The sequence below is a fragment of the Acomys minous genome (genome assembly GCF_964271855.1).
Source record: "Acomys minous genome assembly, chromosome: 9".
NCBI classification, from domain to species: domain Eukaryota; kingdom Metazoa; phylum Chordata; class Mammalia; order Rodentia; family Muridae; genus Acomys; species Acomys minous.
In genome coordinates this window covers 22,722,860-22,748,948 of record NC_140490.1, presented here as the reverse complement: position 1 = coordinate 22,748,948, position 26,089 = coordinate 22,722,860, and the positions used below count along the sequence as shown (strand labels likewise).

At 40.5% G+C, this 26,089-nt stretch overlaps 1 protein-coding gene across 1 annotated transcript; it reads left to right on the top strand.

The window, feature by feature from the left end:
• The first annotated feature begins 719 nt into the window (after positions 1-719).
• Positions 720-24,211, top strand: ARF4 (ARF GTPase 4). Its single transcript, XM_084793956.1, has 7 exons — positions 720-1,046; positions 8,468-8,548; positions 8,886-8,995; positions 14,240-14,311; positions 15,666-15,791; positions 18,651-21,940; positions 22,244-24,211. Exons 1-6 carry the CDS (start codon positions 980-982, stop codon positions 18,735-18,737), a joined length of 543 nt encoding a protein of 180 aa, XP_084650082.1. The 5' UTR covers positions 720-979; the 3' UTR covers positions 18,738-21,940; positions 22,244-24,211.
• The last annotated feature ends 1,878 nt before the right edge of the window (positions 24,212-26,089 follow it).

Below are 26,089 nucleotides of genomic sequence, written 5' to 3'. Positions count from 1 at the left end.
GTCAGATGCTGCTCCTGTGAAGATCACCCTCGCTTATTTACTATCTAATATTTTCATTAAACTGCTAAACTCAGAGCCCTCTCTCCCTTCACAGAGAGACTGTAGAGGTCTATCAGTGGGGGCGGGGAGAATAAAAAAGTCTATACAAGTAAGGACTTTCCTTTGTTGTGCGGGCTGTCGCTGGATCTCCTATCCCAGCTTGCTGTGAGCGGCCGGGCTACTGACGATATTTCACAAGAAATCCGTCCCAGCGCATCTTTCTACCTAGCCTGGGAAATCTTTATTGTTTAAAAGGAGGTGCATCTTCGTTACTTAATTGTGACAAACATCTTGGTGGCAAGCAAGGATCGATTACACATGCAGGAGAGGGAAACCACCAAGACTCCCGGAAGGAGGAAGTCACCCAAAGGTCAGCAAACGTCACTACTTAGACCACAATGCACATCTTGCCTGCCTGGAATCGTGGACTACAACTACTCGTCCGGGCGGAAGCCATTCACTTCGAACCCCATTGGAAGTGATGAAGCAAGGAATCATGGGAACCTGCATGGCCTTCCGTACGCATGTGCCGATCGTCCTCGCTGGACTCCACGTCCGGTTGGTCGCACGTCGGCGGAGCTGGCTCCTGCCCTGTGCGCGCAGGCGCCGTGGCACGGGCGGCGTCAGCGACGCAGGGGGGTGGGGCAGCGGTGACGCGATTCTGTCCGCGTTGGAGCGGGCGGGCCGCCGCCAGAGTCTCCGCTGGCCTCCGTGTGACGTGGCACAGCCGTACACTTAACGCCGCGCCGGAGCCACCGCACCAGTCGCCGAGCAGGTCCTGGTCCCGCTACGTCGTGTCCCGCGGCTTCGCCGACACGCCAGCCTGCGAGACAGGTTCCCAGCTTCTTCCCTTCCGCCCGCTTGGCTGTGAGCCGGAACCGAGAAGGCCCGAGGACGCACCAGACCCCTTCTTTTGACCGTCGCAAGTGCCACCACCGCTATGGGCCTCACCATCTCCTCTCTCTTCTCGCGCCTCTTCGGCAAGAAGCAGATGCGCATTTTGATGGGTGAGTGAGCGGGTGGGGAGCCGGGGAGGGCCAGGTGTCTGCGCCGGGGGTCTCGGGCCCTGCCTTCTCCGGCTGCGGTGGGGGAGGGCTGCCAAGAAGGATCCTTCGGGGGAACAATGGGGGGCGGGGGGTGTGATCTCTCTTCCACCGAGGCTGAGCCAGAGAGTTGAGCCAGATTGACTTGCTCTTGGCTTTGCGTGCCTTTCTCTCTCTCTGATCTAACTGAGAGCCCGAGACGATTTAGCGGAGATGGAGGGTTAGTTCACACTGGTGAAGCCCATTCTAAGGGTGCAATCTTCCACCTCGCTTTCGTGGCTGTGGGCAGCGGTGGAGAGTGAGGCTGGGCGACTCCGGCCTTCCTCCTCCCCCTTTCCTGGTCGAGTACGCCCTGTGCACACACCATTGGTATGTGACCGGGGCCAGGAGCCGCCTGGGGCAGGAAGTGACCAGGCCCGCTGCAGCGAAGGAGCACCCAAGGTTTGAGAAAAAGCCCGGAGCCCTCTGAGCTCAGTTTGCGAAGCTTTGCCTTGCTCTGGATTCGACTTTATTTTCTCATGATTATGTAGCTTATTCTGTGAGAATGGAATTTTATCCCATGACTGTCTTTCAGCTCTAATCCTAAAACGCCAAACTTGTTTGGTTTACTATCTTTGCTCTTTCAAACTAATTTTATCTGTCTGGCCTGGATAATAATAAATTTAAAAGTCAGCTTTTAGAAATGATTAAAAAAAGAAACAACCGTATAGTTCTAAAGTACCAGAATTGATCTACTAAAAAAAAAAAATAGTTTGTTTGAAAACTGCTTCTCAGTGACAGGTTTTTATTGCCCAGCGGAGGCCATTTGTTTGGGCATTGTAAGCTGTCTTTCCTTAGTACAGCAGTTACCTCACAGCTGAGTTGCAAGGACCTGAATAATGCCTTTAAAAAAAAAAAAAGCCCCTGGAATACTGAATATTGACACTTGTTGGGTGTGAGGAGAAAAGGATTGTTCTGACCATCCACCATGGAGCACTTGAGTTCGGGTGTACAGTTGGTTACCTTGTCACTCCCTGTTCATTCAGCTTCTTTACAATCCGTAAAACAATTGTTCATGATTCATTCACAAAGCTAAGTGAAACTGTTTGCCACCCACAATTTTGCAGATACCCTTTATGAAAGGAACAATTATTTTAGGCGGGCAGGCGTGTAATTTAAGCTCTCAGTGGTTGGAGATTGGCAGTGGGAAATAGAACCTGAGGTCAGAGGCGGGACCTGGGCCTGGGATGATGGGAGTACAAGATTGGGTTACTGAAAAGTAACGAACTCACTGTGAATGGGCTCTCATTGTCACGGTCTCGTAATGGCTAAAGGGGCAGAAGGAGAAGGTGCAGAATGGGGCTTTAAGCCCTTCATTATGTTGAGAAACATTCCTCTCCATCCCAGTTGGAAGAGAACGGAAATAGGCAAGGAGGTACCATTGTTAACTGTGATTATGGAGGGGAAAGACTCATGGTTTAGGATTAAGGGTTTGATCGCTCAGGTTTGTTTTTCTCTTTGTTGTTTATTGTTATTATATGAGGCAGGGTTTCTCTCTGCAGCCCTGGCTGTCCTGGATCTCATTATAAAGCTGAGGCTGGCCTCGAACTCAGAGAGCCACCTGCTACTGCCGCCTGCCAAATGCGGGGATCAAAGGTGTACACCATCACCCCTGGCAGGTTTGCTTTTGGCTTGAGGGTGGGGGAGGGGGCGGGGGGGAGGGGTTGAGACAGGGTGTGGCTGTCCTGGACTTGCTTTTGTAGACCAGGCGGGCCTCGAACTCACAGCGATCCGCCTGCCTCAGCCTCCCGAATGCTGGCATTAAAGGGGTCCACCACCACTGTCTGGCTGCTGGCTGCTGTTCTTATTTTACACTTTAATTTTAGAAATACTCAGTTTTCCTTGGTTAAAAGCACTCTAGTCATAAAGTCAACTTTTACGGTAACTCATCAGAGGAAGTATAAATGTCATGGTTATGTGCATGAACCAGGAACATAGTGGCTTGGAAGTTTGGTAACTCAAGTTTGACGGTGCTTTTTGTTGTCTTTGTTTTGTTTTGGTTCTTGTTTTTGTCTTAGTGGCTTTATGAGTGATTGACCTTGTTATTAGTATTGGGAATTCCAGTGATTGCATGTACACATGTGTACAAGTGCTTCCTCCTTCCCTCTGTGTATGTCGGGGGGTCGGGGTTGAAAATGGAACCCAAGGCCTTGCGCCTCTACTCTACCCTAGCCTAGCCCTAAATGTTTGGGGTTTTTTGTTTGTTTTTCCCCTCTCTTTCATTAGTGGGTTCCTATTTTCTCTATCAGGCTTATATACACCTTCTTGAGTCAATAGCCTCTCATATGCTATTTTTTTGCTGCTGGATCTCTTGAGTTTTGACCACATACACACCCACTGAGCTACATCTGTAGCCCTAGATTACTGTTTAGAAGTGTATTGAGAGACAGTAATTAGCCTGGTTTAAGAGTTTGGTTTGCTCAAGGACTGTGGAAATGAAAACTTAATTTCTATACCAGCAGATCTCCCAAAATTAATTTGAGAAGATGTTGGAAGATATGGCTAATACTTACCCATAATTAAAAGTCAGCCAAGCCAGGGGTAGCATAATGGGGTGTGTCAGTAATCCCAGCACCAAGGAGGCTAAAACCAGAGAATCTCAAATTTGAGGCCAGTAATACTGTTTTTTAAACACTAACAAAAAGCCAGTGAAATATGTTGAATTTAACATCTTCTAGACTATTGATCCACAGAAATGATGTACTAGTTATTTATAAGGAATGTTTACTCATTTGAATAATACTAAATTCAAATTCAAGGACTAGTTTTCATCTTAGATTACTCAGGTAGCCAGAGTTAGAAAGCAGTAGCTCTGAACTGTAAGGCAGGTCTATATCTTAGAGGTCTGTGATGAGGTGTACTTTTGGCAAATAAATACTTAAATTTATTTCCGAAATTACTAATGTATTTTGTAGAAGACTTACTAATTACTATCTTCTTTGACCTTGGGGGAAGGCTTATGGGGATGAAGAATGCATACTCACTGAGCCGCCCTGCCAGGTTCTTTGAGAAAGGATCTCAGTGTAGCCCAGGCTAGCCTCCTCAGTAGCTGAGGTTGAACTTGAACTTCTGATCTACCTCCTGAGTACCTGGAAGGACCCTCTATTTGCTCATTTAAAAATATACTAATAAGGGCTGGAGAGATGGCTCAGCGGTTAAGAGCACTGTCTGCTCTTCCAGAGGTCCTGAGTTCAATTCCCAGCAACCACATGGTGGCTCGTAACCATCTATAATGTGATCTGGTGCTCTCTTCTGGTGTACAGGCATACATGTAGGCAGAACATTGTATATATAATAAATAAATACATCTTTAAAAAATATACTAAGTAATAAAAATGTACGAGTGAGTGAGGCTTTAATCTAGAGTGATGGATGTTCCACATTTCCCCCCTTAATATTTTATTAATCTTTTAATTAGGTAATTCTTGGTTCTGATTTTTTTTATAAATCCTCTTTTTGTAAAATTAAGACATGAAAAAAAGTGATCATCACCTATAATTCAACCATTTCACTATTATTACTTACTCTATGTGTATCTGAGATCTCCTGGAGCTATAGTTACAGGCCATTGTGTACAGCCCGATGTGGGTGCTGGGAACTGAACTCGGGTCCTCTAGAAGAACAACAGTGCTTGCAACTGAGCCATCTCTTCAGTTCCTACTTGTCACATTTATTCCCCATATTTTAGCAGGTTTTAGTCCTTTAAACCCGTTTTGTGTTCCCTTTTTACTTAATAAATTACAAGCATTTTCTTAGGCTGTTATTTTAAACATAATTACTAGCCTTTGATAACTTGTTGCTAATTAATTTGTTCATAAAAGGGGAAATACTCAGTTATGTTGGGTAGAAGAAAAATTCAAACATTAATTTTAGCAAAACCTAAACTTATTTTTTTAAAGATTTATTTTTTATTATGTATACAGTGCTTTGCCTGTATTTACACCTGCAGGTCAGAAGAAGGCATCAGATCATATTATGGATGGTTGTGAGCCACCATGTGGTTGCTGGGAATTGAACTCAGGACCTCCCAAAGAGCAGTCAGTGCTCTTAATCTCTGAGTCATCTCTCCAGCCCCCCTAAACTTATTTTTTCTGTACCTGGTAGGTCTAGTTTCTCTTTAGATGGTCAAACTCCTGAGGAATTAGATAAGATATTAAGATATAATAGTCTTAACATCCTAAAAGTAAGATTACAATATATTAGTATTATTTGAAAGCTCTGGCATCAGAATTACCTTTCTTATGTTGATGGGTATTTTCTGAGACAAGGTCTCTTATGGCCTCGGATGGGTCCTGATTCTTCTGTCCCATTTCCCATATTCTGAGATTCACCACTGACCAACTCTTTTGTTTTTCTGATTTTTGTAAATAGAGGTATATGCTCGTAAATCGTAAGTCACCTGGGCCTTCGAGATGTCCCAGCACTTGCTGCAAAGCCTGACAACTGGAATGGCAGAAGGACAGAATTGGCTGCTGCAAGCTGTCCTCTGGCCTCCGCAGGCACCATGCGTGCAGCCACACACGCACACATAGTAACTCACAAAATAATTAAACTAATAAAAAATGTGCCACCTCTGAAGTATAAGTCACCACTGTCAAATTCTAGAATATTTTCATGACGGCCCAGAATGAATCCCATAACTTTTATCAGTCACTCCCATTTTTTCTTTCACCATCCATGGCAACCACTAATGTACTTTGTTTCTGTTTTTCTGTTCTGGACATTTTACTAGTGGAATAATAATAATATATGGATTTTTTTATGTGTAGTGCTTTCAGTTGGCACAGTTGTTTTCTTAATTTGTATAATATGTGTAACATGTATTAGTGTTCTGTGATGTCTGTGGCCAAATGGTAATTGCATTGTGTTTATCCATTTATCAGTTGATGGAAATTGATTATAGTTATTTTTAGTTCTCATGATAATGTCATTGTGCATGTTTGTGAACAGCTAGCTATGTGCGTAGACTCAAACTCACAGAGATCTATCTGTCTCTGCCTCCCAAGTGTTGGGAATAAAGGCATGACACCCCATCTGGCCCTAAGGTGAGTTTTGAGGTTAGTAAAATTTGATCACAATCACCCAGAGAAGCCTTAAAAGAATTCTTCATAGAATTGGAAGGTCTGGTTCTGTTTCACTCCTTTTTTTCCTTTTTTCTGAAGATACCATTAAGCTACCACCTCAGATTTGCTTATCTTACTGATACTGTTCCACATTTGAAAAACAAATACTTTGTTTAAAAGTTAGTGTTTGTAGGGCCTATAAGTGGTACCCGGATCAACAAATGAGAGTCAGGGTCAATTAGGGAGCGTAGGAATAAGAAAAGGAATACGTGCTTGATCCCCACCCTTCTTCCGCCCCTCAGCACCCCTCCTCACCTCCCATATTCTCACAGCTAGATGCCGAAATATTGCTGGGAGTACAGACCATATTTGTGTTTAAGGGCCTTTTCTGTTTCCGTCAAGAGGAGTGGTGACTTTCTTTTCTTTCTTTTAAACAACATCTCCAAAGAGACACTACTGTTTGCAGGATACAGAGCAGAAAAGGTTGTTTTATAGGTGGAAGTCCAACTTCTGTAGCTTTTCATTTCTCTTGGAGAAACTGAAAAAAGTCAAACCTACATGCACAGAAATATGAACTGGATGGGTGAGGTTAAAACCACTAGCATTGTTTTCATGTGTTAAGTTGTGGTTTGATCTAAACATTAAGTAGATGTTTTACCTGAACTAGTGCTTAGTTGATTTAGTTTTAAAATTCTGGGATAAGCTTTTTTAAAAAAGGAAAAGACTAGGCACGGTGGTGCGTGCCTTCAGTCTCAGCACTTGGGAAGCAGAGGCAGGTAGATGTCTTGAGTTCGAGGCCAGCCTGGTCTGTAGAATAGCCAGTGCTACCCAGTCTCAGCAAACAAAAGTACATTCAATGAAGTTATTAGATACTGTTTTTTATTTCTGAGAGCAGTAGTATAAAAACAAGATGTAGGTTTTAAGAGTCATACTTAAAAGCACTTAAATTTTCTTCTATAATAAAGAGGCTTATATAACACCTTCTGATATAGACTTTGTCCCATAAACAAGTATATCCCCCTGCCTACCTGTGTTTCATGGATTAAGAACAGAGACATCATTTAGCCATGTGTGGTGGCACATGCCTGTAATTCCAGCATTTCAGAGGCAGTGTCAGAAGCATCAGGGTGTCCAGGCCAGCTTTGATATGATGTGAGTTTGAGATCAGGCTGTGCAACATGAGACCCTGTGTTACAAAACAAGACAACAAAATTAAGAATTAGAGAAGACTATGATGGGTCCATTTTCATAACCCAGATCAGTACGTTGAATCTTATTTGTGCATATTTGATGTTACTACAGAGACTAGGACATGACTACATCTGTTCCCTCTTAGCATTAACTTTCTAAAAGGAAGATTTTACTTCTAATTTTTAACTATGTGTATACATGTGCCAGTGTGTGGGTGTGGGCTTGCACATGAGTGTAGCACCTGTGCAGGCCAGAAGAAGGCATCGAGTCCCTTAGGGCCTGAGTTATAGGTGCTTGTGAGCTGATAGTGGATGCCAGGAACTAAACCAGTACTTGCTTTTAACCACTAAGTCACATCTCCAGCATGAGGAACATTTATTCAAAACACAATGTGTAGTTATTGAGTGTATTATTTTTTGGTCTGGAAATGTAGCTTAGTTGGTGTAGTGTGCTGGATTCTTCCATTCCTAACAGATGCAATGCTCCTATAATCTTAGCAGTAGTGTTCAGGCATATAGAGGCAGGAATAGCAAGAGTTAAAGGCCATCCTCAGCCACATAATGAGTATGAGGCCCCTCTGCTCCAAACAAGCAAAGGCACCCAGCTGGTTGATGGCGCAGTGCCCAGAGATTAGCACTCAAGTATGTCAGATACTCTTTTTCTCTGTCTGTAGCAGCGGCTCGCACTTTCCCCGTGCTGTGACCCTTTAGTGCACGGTTCCTCACACTGTGCTGAACCCCAGCCACAGTTATTTTCACTGTTACTTCATAAGTATAATTTTGCTACTATTATAAATCTAATGTAAGTATCTGATATGCAGATGGTCTCAGGCAACCCCTGTGAAAGGATCATTTGACCCCTAAAGGGGTTGCAATCTGCAAGTTGAAAGCCATTGGTCTCTAGGTCTAAAAGGAAAAATCGAGAAAGAGTTGTAGGACGTGTTGATTTAGTGGGCGGGGCAGAAATGAGAACAATTACATTTAACTTATTTGTGTATCAAGCAGTTAACTTTTTCTTTGAAACTAAATTATGGTTGAGTTGCTTCCTTACATATGTTTGATCAGATTTTGAATCTATGGTGTCTTCTTCTAGTTGGATTGGATGCTGCTGGCAAGACGACAATTCTGTACAAACTGAAGTTAGGGGAGATAGTCACCACCATTCCTACCATTGGTAAGAAAATGTAGAGATAACTTTATACAGTATAAAATTAAATTTTGAGCCGGGCGTGGTGGCGCACGCCTTTAATCCCAGCACTTGGGAGGCAGAGGCAAGAGGATCTCTGTGAGTTCGAGGCCAGCCTGGTCTACAGAGTGAGCCCAGGACAGCCAAGGCTACACAGAGAAACCCTGTCTCAAAAAAACAAAGAAATTAAGATTTGTTTTTGTTAATCTTAGAGATGACTTGGTGAGGTTTAAAAAGACTTAAAAGAGAATTTCTGATCACAGGGGTTTATTTTCTTGGTACGCTGTTGTGCCCAGTGGTCATTTTGTGTTTTTTTTTCTCACAGGTTTCAATGTGGAAACAGTGGAGTATAAGAACATTTGCTTCACGGTGTGGGACGTGGGCGGCCAAGACAAGATTAGGCCTCTCTGGAGGCATTACTTCCAGAACACGCAGGTGAGGCGCGCTGCATACCGGGAGCCAGGACTGACGCATCCTACACCTGAACTTCACAGTGAATGCCTGCCCGGTCTATAGCCTTCTCAGTTCCACTCTCGTTCTTTAGTATGCGCTTACTCGTGCCTTTGACAGCTCAGTTCCAGGCTGTGGAAGAACCAAGTGTAACTGCTCCAGTGAGATTTTGAGTGGGAGCAAATGAATTCTCAAGAATGAATCATTTCATCAGTAGTTCTTTTTATTTTAACCTTAATTTTGAGATTAAGGTGTGTATCCCAGTGGATCTAATAAGACAGTGGTACAACTTGATTTAGCTCAGCCCGCTGTGGTAACTTGTAAGGGTGCTTTTATATTATTATTCAGGATTTGCTGGTGTGAAAGAGACCTTGGTGATTGCGTAGATTATGGGTTGTCAAATTTGGTTGCATTTTGGACCACTGGGAGAGTTTTGAAACATCTCTAAAGTCTAGTTATAAGTCAGAATCTTGGGCATATAAGCCATGCAGCCTTAGCATGCTAGCACCTCAGTGTGCATAGGAATCAGCCGGGTGTCTGTGGAAAATACAGATTGGTTCAGTGGGACAGGCTTCTTAGATTTTGTACTTCTATCAAGTTCTCTTGTACTGATTTTGCCACTTTGGGTTCTTTAAACAGTAGCTCTGTTAACATTTCTGAACTGTGGGGAAGCCTCTCTTGGATGTTTAGCAGCATCCTCAGTGTCTGCCTATTCAATGTCAGGAGTCACTCTACCTTCCCAGTCAGGTTGTGACAACTACAAAGGCTTGCACACCTGCCTAAGAAACTTCCCTAGGGCCAAAAATCACTTCCTGGTGAGAAGAACTATTCTAATTCTCCTGTCTTGTGGGGTTTTTGTTTGTTTGTTTTGTTTTGTTTTGTTTGTTTTTTCTCTTTGAGTGTTGCGATTGCAGGCATGCATCATTGTGTTGGGGTTTCTAATGTGAGGAAACTGAAACTCTGTGCTGGGCGGCAGTGGCACATACCTGTAATCGTAGCTTGGGAAGCAGGAGAATAAATGTAAATTCAAGTCCAGCCTTTTCTGTATAGCAAGTTCCAGGCCAGCTAAGGCTGCATAGGGAGAGCCTGTCTTTAAAAAAAAAAATAGAGAGAGATTGAGAATTCCTTTTTTGCTAACCTGGTCTCAGTTCGCTTGTCTTTTCTACCATATGATGGGTTATACATCAGGTTTTGTTAACTACCAAAGTGGGGAATTTTTTGAAGTAGTATATTAAACATTTGGGATATTTAAGATGTGCAGTGTTGTGCTTATTCTCCATTGAGGTACATTATAGCCTGGTAGCAGTGAATGTTGAATGTCTGCACCCATCCTGACTTAAGTAGTATATCGTATTAAATATATGAAAAAATATATTAAAAAACTTGATTGTGGAACTAGAAACTATCACAATAAGCTGTCATACATGACTGGTATCAGTTATGAGGACATGCTTAACCACTGCTCATCAGCAGTGTGCTAGCACCGTAAACTGTTTTAAGGTAAGTTGTAGATATTTATTTTGGGGACTATATATTTGAAACAAAATTAGGCATGATTTAAATCTTGCTTATTTTTAAACTTTAAAACAATAGTATTAGCCCTGTATTTGTTTAGAATCTTCGTAAGACATGTTAGTCATGATCTTGAGGTTTGATCTAGTCCTGGCCTCTCTGGACCTTAGAATTAAAAGCTAGACCATTCTTCATCCTAGGAGTTCTTGCCTGCTAGGGAAAGCTCTCTGTGGCCTGGTGTAATTACAGCTAAGCTGTTTCAGCTTGCATTTCTAGTATTCCTAACCAGTTCTACTCCTAACACTGAAATGAAACTAATTGTTTATTGTGGTAAATTCTTCTCTCCTCATTAGATAATTCCAAGTCTTTTAAAGATTTATTTATTATATATTCAGTATTCTGCCTGCATGTACACCTGAACTCCAGAACTCCAGGGCATCAGATCACTTTACAGATGGTTGTGAACCATCATGTGGTTGCTGGGAATTGAACTCAGGACCTCTGGAAGAGCAGTCAGTGCTCTAACCTCTGAGCCATCTCTCCAGCTCTTCTTTTGCTTTTCTAAATAATTTATTTGGCTTTTTAAAAAAGATTCATTTTTATTTTATATGTATGTACTTTTTTGCCTACATATATGTATGTGTACCACATACATGCCTGGGGCCTGCAGAGTCAGAGATGTTTGTTGGATATTCTGAAACTGGATTTATGGGTGGTTGGAACTGCTGTGTGGGTACTAGGAACTGAACTTGCGTCCTTCACCAGAGCAGGAAATGCTCTTACCACTGAAGCAAACTCTGCCACTCCCAATTTGTTTGGCTTAAAGTAATCTTTTCATAAAACAGATGTGTTTATTTTTAGAAGCCTAGGTTTTTCATACTGTTGATCCTAGGCTATTATAGGAAAGAACTAGCTTAGAATTTATTCCTTTTTTTTTTTTTAAGATTTTTTATTATTATGTATATGAGTGCTCTATCTGCATGTACACCTGCAGGCCAGATGAGGGCATCAGACCACATTACAGATGACTGTGAGCCACCATGTGGTTGCTGGTAACTGAACTCAGGACCACTGGAAGAGCAGTCAGTGCTTTTAACTGCTGAGCCATCTCTCCAGCCTTAGAACTTCTTTCTTTCTTTTTTTCTTTCTTTCTTTCTTTCTTTCTTTTTTGTTTTTTTGTTTTGTTTTTGTTGTTTGTTTTGTTTTTTGAGACAAGGTCTCTCTGTGTTAGCCGTGGCTGTCCTGGACTCGCTTTGTAGACCAGGCTGGCCTTGAACTCACAGCAATCCACCTGCCTCTGCATCCCGAGTGCTGGGATTAAATGCATGCACCACTATGCCCGGCCTAGAATTTATTCTTGAAATATTTCTCTTACTAATGTTACTTGAACTGATGACATTATTTACATTTAGAAAAAAAAAAAAAAGAAGCTGTAATGTTAGAAAATGAGATTGGGGCTGGGAAGATGGCTTAGCAGTTAAGAGTGCTAATTGCTCTCGCAAAAGCTAGGTTTGATTTCCAGCACCCAGGTGGTGCTTCATAACTATCTGTAACTCCAGTGTCGGGGGGCTCTAATAACGCTCTTCTGATACCTCTGCCTGCAGGCTCCTATATGTGTGTATATACAGAGCACTCAGACACACACACACACACACACACACACACACACACGCGCGTGCACACACACACACATATATACACATATGCAGGCACGCACCCATTTAAAAAATGAAATTATTTAATCAGAAAAATTCTGTAGGGGTTAGAGTTGTGGAAAGAACATTTACCAAACTTTTAAGTATAATATAAGATATAGACTTTTAATAGAGGTGCAATTTAACTATTGTTTCATTAATTGAGAATTTCTTATACTGTGCCATTGGAAAAATTTTAGAAGTCTTTCTTGTTTTGTTTTGTTTTGGAGACAGGGTTTCTCTGTGTAGCCTTGGCTGTCCTGGACTTACTTGGTAGACCAGGCTGGCCTTGAACTCACAGTGAACGCCTGCCTCTGCCTCCCAAGTGCTGGGACTATAGACATGCCCCACCATGCCCAGCTTTTTTAGAAATCTTAATTCATTTGTTTCCTAATGCTACTTCTTTTGTTGTATAAAATTGTGATATTTGTAGATATTTTCAAAATGCTTACTGACGCCATTTTTGTTTGATCATGCAAACCTTGGAGATTTTGTTTTTTGAGGCAGGGTTTCTCTGTGTAGCCTTGGCTGTTCTGGACTTGCTTTATAGACCAGGCTGGCCTCGAACTCACAGCAGTCCACCTGCTTCTGCCCCCCTGAGTGCTGGGACCAGGTGTGTGCCACCACCCCTAGCTGCAAATCTTGAATTTTTCATGAGATATTTGCTTAGGGCTTGTTTCTCCCAATTAGAGTTAGCAGCTAAGGCCACATTTTAGAGCAAGACTTTTTTTTTTTAATGAAGTATATAAAAACTATTGACCAAGCGGGTTATATTGATGTATTTAGGAATATAAACATTAACAACAAAGAAAAAGAGGCCATGAATTTGAAAGAGAACAAAGGGCTTTGGTGGAGGTACATGGGCGTTGTTGGAGGGAGGAAAGGGAAGAGGGAGAATGTAATTATGATCAGGTGTTTGATTTCAAGAATAACTTCCCTGTAGCTTAAAGTTAACCATTTTTAAGAAAAAGTATTTTTGTTAGTAACACAAAGTAACTATATAATTTTTTTAAAGGCAGTTCTTTGACACATATATAGGTAGTTTATTTATTTTCGGTATATAAGTCCTCTACTTGCATGTAAACCTGCAGGCCAGAAGAGGGCATCCAATCCCATTATAGATGGTTGTGAGCCACCATGTGGTTGCTGGGAATTGAACTCAGGACCTCTGGAAGAGCAGACAGTGCTCTTAACCACTGAGCCATTTTTCCAGCCCCCAATTTTTTCTTTTTTAAAGATAGGGTTTCTCTGTGTAGCCTTGGCTGTCTTGGACTTGCTTTGTAGGCAAGTCCCATCTTGAAGTTTTTCATTTACTAAATTAATCTTTTTTTCTTTTCTTTTTGGTTTTTTTGACACAGGTTTTCTCTGTGTAGCTTTGGCTGTCCTAGACTCAGTCTGTAAATGAGGCTGGCCTTGAACTCACGGACGGCTGCCTCTGCCTCCCGAGTGCTGGGATTGAAGGCCTGCGCCACCACGCCCGGCTAATCTTTTTAAGAGACACAGCTTTCACGTATCGCAGCTGACCTCAGGCTTACTTGTAGATGAGGATGACTTGACCTTGTGATCCTCTTAGCTCCAGGCGCTGACACTGCGTCCAGTTTATGCTGGGCTGCTGCATGCTAGGCTGGGACTCCACCAGCTAAGCCAGTCTTAGCCCAGAAAACTTAAAAGCAGAGAGCGCAGCTACTACGCCGTCAGACTTCAGGATTCATAGCGGTCACTTTCTGACTTCTAGAAGGGTTGTGCATGCTCTGGTCTCAGAGTAGACCAACTGAGGCCACTGTATCTGTCCACCGTGGGATGGGCCATTCGATATCAATAAGTAATTTACAGCTGGATCTTGGAGGCATTTTCTCATGAGGTTTCTTCCTTTCCGATGAATCTAGCTTGTTGACTTAAAACTAGTTAGGACACAAGAGCATATCTTTTACCCCATGTTTAGTACTCCATACTGTTTTGCTGTGTATATTTAGTGGGGCCCTTAAGTTTAACTGTTATAATTAATTAAAACATTCTTCCCTAGGGTCTTATATTTGTGGTAGATAGCAATGATCGTGAAAGAATTCAGGAAGGAGCAGCTGTGCTTCAGAAAATGGTGAGTATGAACTTTAAGTGATCATTTTCAAGATGTATGTTTTTGAAAATAGTCAATGGTTACACATTTTAGAGGGAGAAATAAACTTGGGAAACTATAATATAGTTTCTAAGTTCTTAAGAATGCACAGAAAAGCCTTTATGCTCTGATTCCTGTTATACAGTCACTTATTTTGAATTTCATGTAAGTGTAATAATCATTTAAGATTAGAGTCTTGGGTGTAGCATAGGTTATTTTTTCCCCAACATTTATCCACATTATATAATGTATCACAATTAACTTATTCTTGCCAACTTCTTCTTTTTTTTTTTTTTTTTTTTTTTTTTTGCATTTTAAGGCAGAGTTTCTCTGTGTAGTCTTGGCTATCCTGGACTCACTTTGTAGACAAGGCTGACTTCAAACTCAAAAGAGAGCCATCTGCCTCTGCCTCCTGGGTGCTGGGCTTAAAGGTGTGCACCGCCATTGCCCAGCTTCTTACCAACTCTTATCTGTTCTTGGTATATCTCTTGCACTGGAAAAGATAGAAGTTCAAGAAAAGAATCATACCTAAATAAGCTTGCTACTTAAGTACCATATGATCCTGGATAATTGGTACATATTTTTGTCCTTGTCAGTTCTGAGCCTGAGTGGGTGATGTACACCACAGAATGTAGAATGATTGCCTTTGAACAGTTTTGCTGCACAGACCTGTGATTCTCAGCACTGGGGAAGCAGAAGCAGTGAAATCACAGTTTTGAGGCTAGTCTAGGCGAGAAACAGTAACAACGCAAAAAGTTTCTTTTTTCTTTTTTTAGATTTATTTATTTTATGTATATAAGTACTCTATCTGCATGCACACCTGCATGCCAGAAAAGGGCATCAGATCACATTATAGATGGTTATGAGCCACCATGTGGTTGCTGGGAATTGAACTTAGGACCTTTGGAAGAGCAGCCATCTCTCCACCCCCACCCCCTGCCCCCTTTTTTTAATAGTTTATTTATTTATTTTTATGTGCATTGATGTTTTACCTGCATGTGTGTCTCTGTGAGGGTGTCAGATCTTGGAGTTACAGACAGTTGTAAGCAGCCATGTGGGTACTGGGACTTGAACCCTGGTGCTCTGGAAGAGCAGTCAGTGCTTTTAACCGCTGAGCCATCTCTCTTGCCCAAGTTTATTTTCTTAAAGGCAAATCATTATTTGCTCAAACTGAAGGATATAAGATTTACAAGAGTACTTGAAATTTACATAGAGAGATTTAATTGGTGTTTAATAGCTTGTTCGTTGTGGAATAAAATGTCTGTTTAGGAGGAATGTTGAGTAGTCAGTCTGACATAAGATGAGTTGCTTCTAACAGCTTAGCCTTTATTTTCAGCTTCTGGAAGATGAGCTGCAGGATGCAGTGCTGCTGCTTTTTGCAAACAAACAGGATTTGCCAAATGCTATGGCCATCAGTGAGATGACAGATAAATTAGGTCTTCAGTCTCTCCGTAACAGAACAGTAAGTATATGGAAGTGACACTAAGCTCCTTACTTGTGAAATAGGGTAATTAAGCTTATACTCAGCTGCCTGTTAGTATTGTTGTTGTTAATATTTGGAGGCAGAGTCTCACTGCAGTCCTGACTTACTTTGAACTTACTATGGAGACCAGGCTGGATTCAAACACAAAAGGTCTGCCTATCTCTGCATATGCCACAATGCCTGCCCAGTTTAAATGAGTTATAATTATTTCCTTTGGACGGATCGAACACTTATAAAAATGTGGTAATATGATTTATAGAAAATATAAAATGTGCCGGCCGTGGTGGCGCATGCCTTTAATCCCAGCACTCAAGAGGCAGAGGCAGGCAGATCTGTGAGTTTGAAGCCAGCCTGGTGTACAAAATGAATCCAAGACAGCCAAGGCTACACAGAGAGACCCTGTCTTGGTGGGGGGGGGGGGAGAAAGAAAAATAAAAAGAACATTGGCAGTCTCTCAGTTTTCTATTTTTTATTTTTATCAGCTTTATGTTCTATGTTGATACAGTAATAGTGCTAAGAGTTGAATATGTAGAGATTACAGACATTCTTTTGTATCTTTCAATATAATATATATATGTGTGTATATATATATGTTTTGTTTTTTGGGTTTTTTTTTAACCCCAGAGTGTTTCTTGCACAAGTTAGGGAGATCAAGGCAATCACCCTACTACTGAGCAGTATCCAGCTTAGCAAGAATCTTATACTTGGCTTGCTTTTTTTAAGTGTTGCTCACTAAATAGTGTATTTCGGCCTTGAACTTAGGGATATCCTCCTGCTTTTCTTTACTGAGAGCTGGGATTGTAGCCATACAGTCATACCAAGCCCTACCCTTTGGGTTGGTCATAAAAGTCCTGAGATATAGCAACTATATTTTAGATCATATTGTTTAGTATTCTTTGCTTATTAACTTTAAAACCGTATGGAGGAACCTCTATTGATACATTTTTAAAAATATATTTTGAGTACAAAATTCCAAGAAATATTGTGCCTGCTATCAAATAGCTTATCATTTTACATCAGTGATTGGTGTATTGGCAAAATCTAACACATAAATTGTATCACAGACATGAGACCATGTCTTCAAAAGACAACAGATGCTGCCCAAAACAGCATTTCCCATACTTTACTACAGTTTTGCATTAACTTGTCAACAAGGAACATATGATACTACTTGTTTATTGTATAGCCTATTGCCATGGCCACATGGATTAAAAAAAGATACATCATAAAAGACAGAAATTTTTCATGCTGTGGCAATATGAATTTGTATCCTTCCCCTCCCTTTGGCATTCAGATAGATATCTGGCCGCGTGGTAAACCTACAGTGGCCTTGCAACATTAAAATACATTTTTTATTCTAAGGTGAAATAAGACTAGTCAGTTAAAAATGAATAAACTATCCATTTTCTAGGTGCTTGAAGTTTTGTGGGAATTTTTGTTTTGCTTTGTTTTGAGACAAGGGCTCTCTCTTTTTCTTTTTCTTTTTTCTGTAGCCTTGGCTGTCCTTAGACTGACTTTGTAGACCTGGCTGGCCTCAAACTCAAATCTGCCTAATCTCTGCCACCCTGGGTGCTGGGGTTACAGGTGTGCTCCCCCGTCTCTTTTTAATATTTAGATTTTATTGTGTCATACAAGCAATTAAGAATTTTTGCTGCCGACGGTGGTAGCGCACGCCTTTAATCCCAGCACTTGGGAGGCAGAGGCAGGCGGGTCTCCATGAGTTCCAGGCCAGACTGGACTATAAAGTGACAGGCAGGGCTGTTACACAGAGAAACCCTGTTTTGAAAAAAAAAATTTTTTTTTTTACTGTTTAAGAGCCGGGTGTGGTGACGCACGCCTTTAATCCCAGCACTCAGGGAGAGGTAGAGGCAGAGGCAGGCAGATCTCTGTGAGTTTGATGCTAGCCTGGTCTACAGAGTGAGACTAGGACAGCAAAAGCGGGGGTAAGGGGGAGGGGAAGAATTTTTACTGTTTAAAAAGTGAAAATTTTTGTAATATGTTATATCCTAAAGTAAGTTATTTCTTTTTGGGTTTTTGAGACATGGTTTCTCTGTGTAGCCCTAGCTGTCCTGGACTCATTCTGTGGGCCAGGATGACCCCGAACTCATAGAGATCCACCTGCCTCTGGCTCTGCTAAAATTATTTTTTACAAAAGTAAAAGTATGTGAAAATTTAAAGTTTTTAGAATATCAACAAACATCTTTCAGAAATTTATCCCTTTCAGACTGGGACTATAGCTTAAATGTTAGAGGACTTGCTTAGCGCATGTGAGGCACTGCAAATAATCTCTAGTACTACAAAAATCCAAGTCTAACAAATCTGCAAATGTGTTCTACTTAGTTTTGGGGTATAATAAAAGGATAAATTCATTTACTAATAGATGTAGTTTAAGTGGGTATGGTGAGAAACAGGAAATGTGATAAAATTCCTAAACGATAATTTTGAGTGACCTTTGTAGTTACCGAGAGTGTGAAATTCATGTGTGTGGGATGTACGTAGATTATTTATTTCCTTATGCTTATCACTGTGATTGTAGTTTCTATTCTTGTATTCTTTTGATTACTTACTCATTAGGGCTCTTGGGCATTTATGGGGACTTAATATTCTTTGTTTTAAAAAGGCAGTCTAGCTGGGCATGGTGGCACCCGCCTGTAATCCCAGCACTCTAGGAGGTGTAGGCAGGTGGATCTCTGTGAGTTCGAAGCCAGCCTGGTCTACAAAGTGAGTCTAAGACAGCCAGGGTGACAGAAAAACCCTATCTTGAAAACAAAAACAAAAAAACCAAAAAGCTGGCAGCCTGTGTCACCCTGCTAATCATGTGTTCTCTTCTCTTCACAGTGGTATGTCCAAGCCACTTGTGCCACGCAAGGGACCGGCCTGTATGAGGGACTTGACTGGCTGTCAAATGAACTTTCCAAACGTTAAAGAAACTGGAGATCAACCAAGGACACATGTCGTCTGATAGAATCGGTCTAGGCTTATTACGACAAAATTAGTTTGCATCTTGGTTATTAAAGGATACCTGAGACAGGTTTGGGCAGAAATTACAGCATTTAAAACTTGTTTTGTTGCCAATTATTGTCTACCAAGTACAATGTTGCTATGTAGCAATATGCTTGGGTTAAAGAAAAATTCTTCTTGGGGGAAAAGTATCCATTATTATACTTCCCTTAAACCTAAATGCCTGGATATATAGCTATCGAGACACCGTTAAACAAATCTGTTTTGAGTGTTTTTTGAGCCCACCAATAATGTTTTAAAGTTATTCCCTTGATACTTTACTGATACCTTTATCATTCCTACAACGGTCTGCTGATTTAAAAATGTAGCATTCCATTTGTATTTATTTCTACCCCTTACCAAAAAATATTTTCTAAGACTGCTTGTACCGGCCAGAGATGTGCTCCAAAACACTACTCAGCTTTCTTGTACTGAGGGTCCCCACACCACCTCACGTTGTTACTCACTCCAGGCTTCCATCAGCCAAACTTACCTTGATGTGGTTTGGATTTGATAGCTACTTCTGTGCTGGTTGCAAAGAGTTCATATTGAGATAACTTTTAATACTCAGCAGATTGTTTTCCTTTATATTGTTATCTTTTTTATGTTGCATGTTGCTTTTGGAATCAGCCTGACTCTTTGCCCAGTATACGATAGTTCTGCTGATAATTTTACTGTTTATTGATGAACAGATCTTCATTAAGAATTTTTGAAAACTCATCAAATTCAATGAATAAGTTTTCTTCATAACCCATTTGGAATTATTCCTAATAAAATGATAAAAAACCATGAGTGTGTGTTCTTTTGAGCCTCAACAGTATCTGAAACTGATTTCCTTACATAGCAAAGTTCTGGACCCAAGCATGTCTTCCTCATAGTGGCTCCTCCCACAACGTGTCTTCTCAAGCATCCTCACCATCAGTCACATAAGCTAGCCCCATTTCCCAACCAGATGGCCAGAGGAGCTGGATCCAGACGCTACAATCCAGTGAAGTCCCTATCCAAGTCTTCTCCCTACATGGTAGGCCAACTAGACAAATGCCAGTGAGTTTACTAATGGTTTAAGTTGGCAGTAAACAACCATGGCTTATTAAGTGCATTAAAGAAACGTGCAGTATGAACTTTTTATTTTTTTTTCTAATAGAATTAAAGCCATGAAGTTCAAAAGTCAGATCAAGAAGAGGAAATTGTTGTCATACTATGAATCCAGAAGGAGGGTATGAAGGGGCTGGTGACCAAGCTCACAGTTGGTAGAGTGCTTACACCTCCAGGAAGGTGTAAGGACTGCCAGAAATTGTCATTGCCTATTTCTTAGTTTGAGGTCAGCCTGGGAAACATGAGACCTTTCTCAGAAATAAAAAAAAAAAAAGTATGCCTACATTTGGCAGCTAACATTAGTGGAACCCATAGCTAAGTGATGCTATTCTAGATAGAGTAGTCCACAAGCACCGTAATTTAGCATTTCAAAATGTTAACACAACGCTGTATGCGATTTATTAAGGTGACAACAGTGGTACATGCCGTAAGTATATTAGTTGGAGTGGATTTTTGTCAATCTCACATAAACTGCCCTTTTATGATTCTTCATAGCTCCTACGGATTTAGGGAAACTCATGAATCAAAAATGACTGATTCATTTGTTTTCTTGAGACAATTTCTATGTGTAACAGCCCAGGCAGTATTTGTACTTGCTTTGTAGACCAGGCTAATGTTAAGCTCACAGAGGTCCACCTGCCTTTGCCTCAGAAGTGCTGTGATTAAAAGTGTGCACCACTACACCCAGCTTCAAAAATTTGTTTCTAAAGCCAATTACTTGTAAAATGTGTATTTCTAAATTGTTCATAAATTTTTTTTAAAAACTGAAGTTAAACAGTTTGAGTATCTGAAATATGTTACCGGGATAGTGTTCGATTAGTCAGCTTCGTTTGATGTGATTGAAGCTTCCTTAGCCCATCAGTTCTCAATAAGGGAGGTCTGGAGAAAATGAAAATATAGTGTATTTTTTTATGGCATATAAAGTAAAAAAAACTTAAGTTCAGGAGTAGGATCCTAAGTTAGCACCATAGTAATTTTAAAAACTAAGAGAGAGATGGCTCAGTGGGTAAGAGCACACTGACTTCCAGATTGCCAGAACCCATATGGGGGCTCACAACTATCTGTATCCAGGGGCTCCAATGTGCTCTTCTATCCTGAGCATTGTACATGTGGTGAACAGGCACATGAAGACAAACCATACATTAAAAAAGTCTTTTTAACCTAAAAATGGGCTGGAGGGATGGCTCAGAGGGTAAGAGTTCTTCCAAAGGTCTTGAGTTCAATTCTCAGCAACCACATGGTGGCTCACAACCATCTATAATGAGATCTGGTGCCCTCTTCTGGTGTGCAGGTATGCATGCAGACAGAATACTGTACAATATTTTTTTAAAAAATTTTTTTTTGCCAAGCGATGGTGGCACATTTTAATTCCAGCACTCAGGCAGAGCTCCAGGACAGCCTGCACTACAGGGAGAAGAAACCCTGTCTGGAAAAAACAAAACAAACCACGCCATTTAGAAGTTCTTTAGTTTTTAGATACATTTAGGCAAATATATTATTAAGTAACAATTATTACAAGCTAGATTCAGTGAATAGCAATACTGGGACTCAGGTAAAAAAGAAGTAAAGCAGCTGTGTTATTGATGCCTTCTAGGTCATTGTTACAGTAGAAGAAATAAAACTAGGTTCCCTTCTGCCTTGTCAGCAATTTGCACTCTGCCAATGAATGGTAAGAATTCTGTTTTATTAGGCACTTCAGGACTAGTTCTTAGGAACTGTTCTGCCTTTAGTTACAGTGGTTCTTTTTTTTGCCCAGACTTAGTGTCAAATAGGGATATACAGTATTCTCTCATCTACACTTTAGCTTTCCAGTTTCAGTCCTTGTGTCGAACCTTGTTTGGTTTTTTGTTTTTGTTTTGTTTGGCTTTTGGTTTTTGGAAACTGGAGTCCCTTTGTTGACCAGGCTGACCTCAAACTTACAGCTATCTGCTTGCCTCTGCCTCCCAAGTGCTAGCTAGGACTAAAGGTGTGCGTCATCACGCCTGGCTCTTTTCTTGCTTTGTTGTGTTGTTTTTTTGAGACAGGGTTTCTCTGTGTAGCCTTTGCTGTCCTGGACTCCCTATGTAGACCAGACTGGCCTTGAACTCACAGAGATTTGCCTGTATCTGCCTCCCGAGTGCTGGGATTAAAGGCATGTGCTACCGTGCCCGGCTCTCAAAAATATTTTTTAAGAAAGAATTGAGGCCATGCAGTGGTGGCACACGCCTTTAATCCCAGCACTCGGGAGGCAGAATCAGGTGGATCTCTGAGTTCCCGGCCAGCCTGGTCTACAAAGAGAGTCCAAGACAGCCAAGGCTACACAGAGAAATCCTGTCTCAAGAAAACAAACAAGCAAGCAAGCAAGCAAGCAAAGAATTGGGCTTTAAATAACTTGTTATACTTTTCTATGTATTGTTAATATATTGTGCTTAGTACATCAATTAAACTTTATCATAAATATGTACACACACAAATTAGTGCAGGATGTGATACTCTTTTAGGAATCCATTAGGAGTCTTATAAGTAGGGACTGTATGTTCCCTAGAGGAATATAAATTGAAAGGCAAAACCAATAGTACTTCATACTAGAATACCTATAATCAGAGAGGAAACTAGTGTTGAACATGTGTAGCAATTGCAGCCCTCTTGTATTGTCAGTAGGAGTTGTGTACCTGCTTTCAGTAATACTCTAGCAATTTCCCAAGATTTAAGTCTGTTTCCACATGACCCCACAAGTTGCTCTTGTGATAGAGGGATGCCCAAAAGAAATGAAAACACCCACACAAAATTTGTACACAAATGTTTATAGCAACATTATTTGTGGAAATGGTACGAATGTCCATCAATCTACTAGTGGATAAATAAAATGTAGTATAACTACCGATGGAAAATTCATAAACCAGTACTGGTGCTACAACAGCCTAAGTGAAAGCCAGTCACAAAATAATGCAGTTATGAAAGTCTAAAATAGACATTTCATGGAGACAAGGGTTGCCAGGGTTTCTTTTAGGTGTCGTACTTTGTCAGTTTGACACTCAAATCCCAAAAGCTCCTTAAGATTAAAAACAAACAAAAATACCAGTTTTCGCCGGATGTGGTGGCACACGTCTTTAATCCCAGCACTCGGGAGGCAGATCGTTGTGAGTTCGAGGCCAGCCTGGTCTACAAGGTAAGTCTAGGATAGCCAAGGCTACACAGGGAAACCTTGTCTCGAAGAAACAGTTTACGATAATGGGAAGGTTAGGATGGAGAAAAAACATGAAAAGGGTGATGTAATTCCATTCTTTAGTTTGTTTGGTTTTGGTTTTTTCTAGACAGGGTTTCTGTTAGCCCTGGCTGACCAGGTTGGCCTTGAACTAACAAAGATCTTCCTGCCTCTGCCTCAAAAGTGCTGGGATTAAAAATGTGAGCCACCACCTCCCAGCTATGTAACTCTATTCTTTAAAAGTACCTTTTGGCTGAAGAGATGGCTCAAAGGTTAAGAGCACTGGTTGCTCTTCCAGAGGTCCCTTAGTCAATTCCCAGCAACTACATGGAGGCTCATAACCTTCTATAATGAGATTCGGTGCCCTCTTCTGGTGTGCAGGCATATATACAGGCAGAACATTGTATCCATAATAAATCTTTTTTAAAAAGTACACAACTCCATCAGAAGTTTGTTTTAGGGAATCTGTAACAGCACCATTAGCTCAGTTCTTTAATTGCTCTGGGACAGTCTCTGGTCGGGTTGGCCTCCAGCCCACTAAGTAGCTGTGGATGACACTGAACTGATTCATTTGCTTCCACTTCCCAAGTGCTAGGATCTAGCTATGAGCCACCATACCCAGCTTTGACAGCTTCTCTGTCAAAATATACTGTATTTCTATGTAACAATTATAGTTACTATATAAATTAAATTTTAGCATCTGTATGTTAATACACTAAGGGTGGTGAAGTAATCTTCCCCACCCCTTATTTAACAGGGTAAGTGCCAGCTTTATTGGCTTATATTTTAAGCTACCTTGAATTTAGATATTTAAAACTTATGTAGTAAAACTTTTTATGATTAAACATTATAATTTATATTATACTTAATTATATCCATCTAATTTCCTCAGCAATTAGTATTTAGACATTCTTGCCACCTGCTAGTCTGTACCTAAAATGGAATTTAAAGTAGACCCATTTAAAATTAAGTTCTCTGAAATTAAGTGTTAAAAAAAAATGGCCTTTTGTTATGCACATCTTAGGCTTTAACCAGAATTTTCTGTTTACATTCAAGGTTGTATTTCTTTAAAGGAAGCAGTAAAACCTCTCCTAAAAATAAGTAGCAGCTGCTGAAGGGGGGCTTTGGGAAAAAGTTTGGTAAACTTTAAAATAAGCATACTGTAGCTGCAACAACTTAATTCCACAGTTAAAAACGTGTCACCAGAGTATCACTTCACATTAATTAGGATGGCTATTTTGTGTTTATGAGGATGAATGGAAAACTAGATCTGTGTGTAACAGTGAAGACATGTTTAAGATAGTGTAGCCATGGTGGGAAAGTATGGCAGTTCTGCAGAAAGCTAAAGAGAAATGACCCAGCAATTTACTCTCAAGTATAAACTCTAGAGAACTGAAAACAGATGTTCTGTGCTGGGTGTATAGCTCAGTGGTAGAATATTTGCCTAACACACACCAGTCCAGGGGTTAATTCCCCAGTACTACCAAAAGAATATTGTTCAACCAAAAACTTGAGCACAAATATCCATACTACTAGTCACAATAGCAAAAAGAAACAATCCAAATGTTTATACATGTAAATGATTAATCTTGCCTAAGTTTTACCTCTGCTTTGGTATTGTAATCAGAATGCAGTACTGTTTATACTGCAGTGCTAAAAACTCATCTGGTTAATACATGCTCTATTAGAAATGGCATGTATTTCTTAGAAAACAGGACCACAGAACTTATTTCATCAGCGAAAGCTCTTCAAATTGTGAAATCAAGATTGTACAACTAGTACACTGAGCAAAGGATTTTCAGGCTCTGAATAGCGTTTAGAAGATTGGTGCTGGCCATATTTCAGAGGATTTCCCTACTGAGCTTAATGGTGAATGCTACAAACTTAGATTCTGTTACACTAGAGATTTTAGATTTGCCTTAGGTTAGTTTATAGAGAACCTTTGCCTCAATCTCATAGTTAGAGAACATAATCTTAAAAAGTCAGTTTTTCGGGGCTGGAGAGATGGCTCAGAGGTTAAGAGCACTGGCTGCTCTTCCAGAGGTCCTAAGTTCAATTCCCAGCAACCACATGGTGGGTCACAACCATCTATAATGTGATCTGATGACCTGTCATTCAGACAAACATGCAGGTACAGCACTGTATACATAATAAATAAATCTTTAAAAAGGAAAAGTCAGTTTCTCGCCAGGTGCTCTTCCCACAAGTAGTGTCCTTTAGCCTTACATCCCTCAAAGACTTGTCTCCAGTATGAAGCCAGCCCACTCTGACGAAAGCACACCTTATCCTCAAAGTCTTCACCCACTACAAGTTTTGGAAATTTCAATACTGATTTAGTATTCAGAATATTAAAGAACAGATACTGTAGTCAAGATGATCTTGCTAATGGATTATACACTATTAATGTTATCAGGACAACTGCTGTAAGAGTTGATTCTAACAGAATAACATGCTCTAAAATATCTACTTTTCCTCCAACAAGAATTTGTGACATAAGATGTGGTTTACCACAAAGTTGCTAGACTTCTAATAATTACAGTTAAATGCACTTTTAAAAATGTAAAAGTAATAGAAAAATTCAATCACAAAGATAGCTTTAGACACTTCTGATTAACCAGCTTGTCCTAACTTGTAAGTACAATAATTTTTGATATGTATTTATAGTTTGTATAGTGCTATTTTTGTACTCCAGTCATCCTAACACCTGCATGCTCCAGTCAGATTTTTATACTTCATTATCTGAATATCCTGAAATATCTGTATATCATTTGATGATACCATTTAACCCACAAATAGCAAATTTAAGGATTTAGGATGTGGGATATTTGGTATACCACATAGTTCAATCCCACCATTTTTTGTGGATATGAATAATCTCACAGTACAAACATTTTTTTTTTCTCAAAATGTTGACTTTTCTTGCTGAGTAAATTACTGTTAATTCCTTAAGATTTCATGTAAGCTTGTCAATATGCTTATTTGAAAGCAAAACAAAACC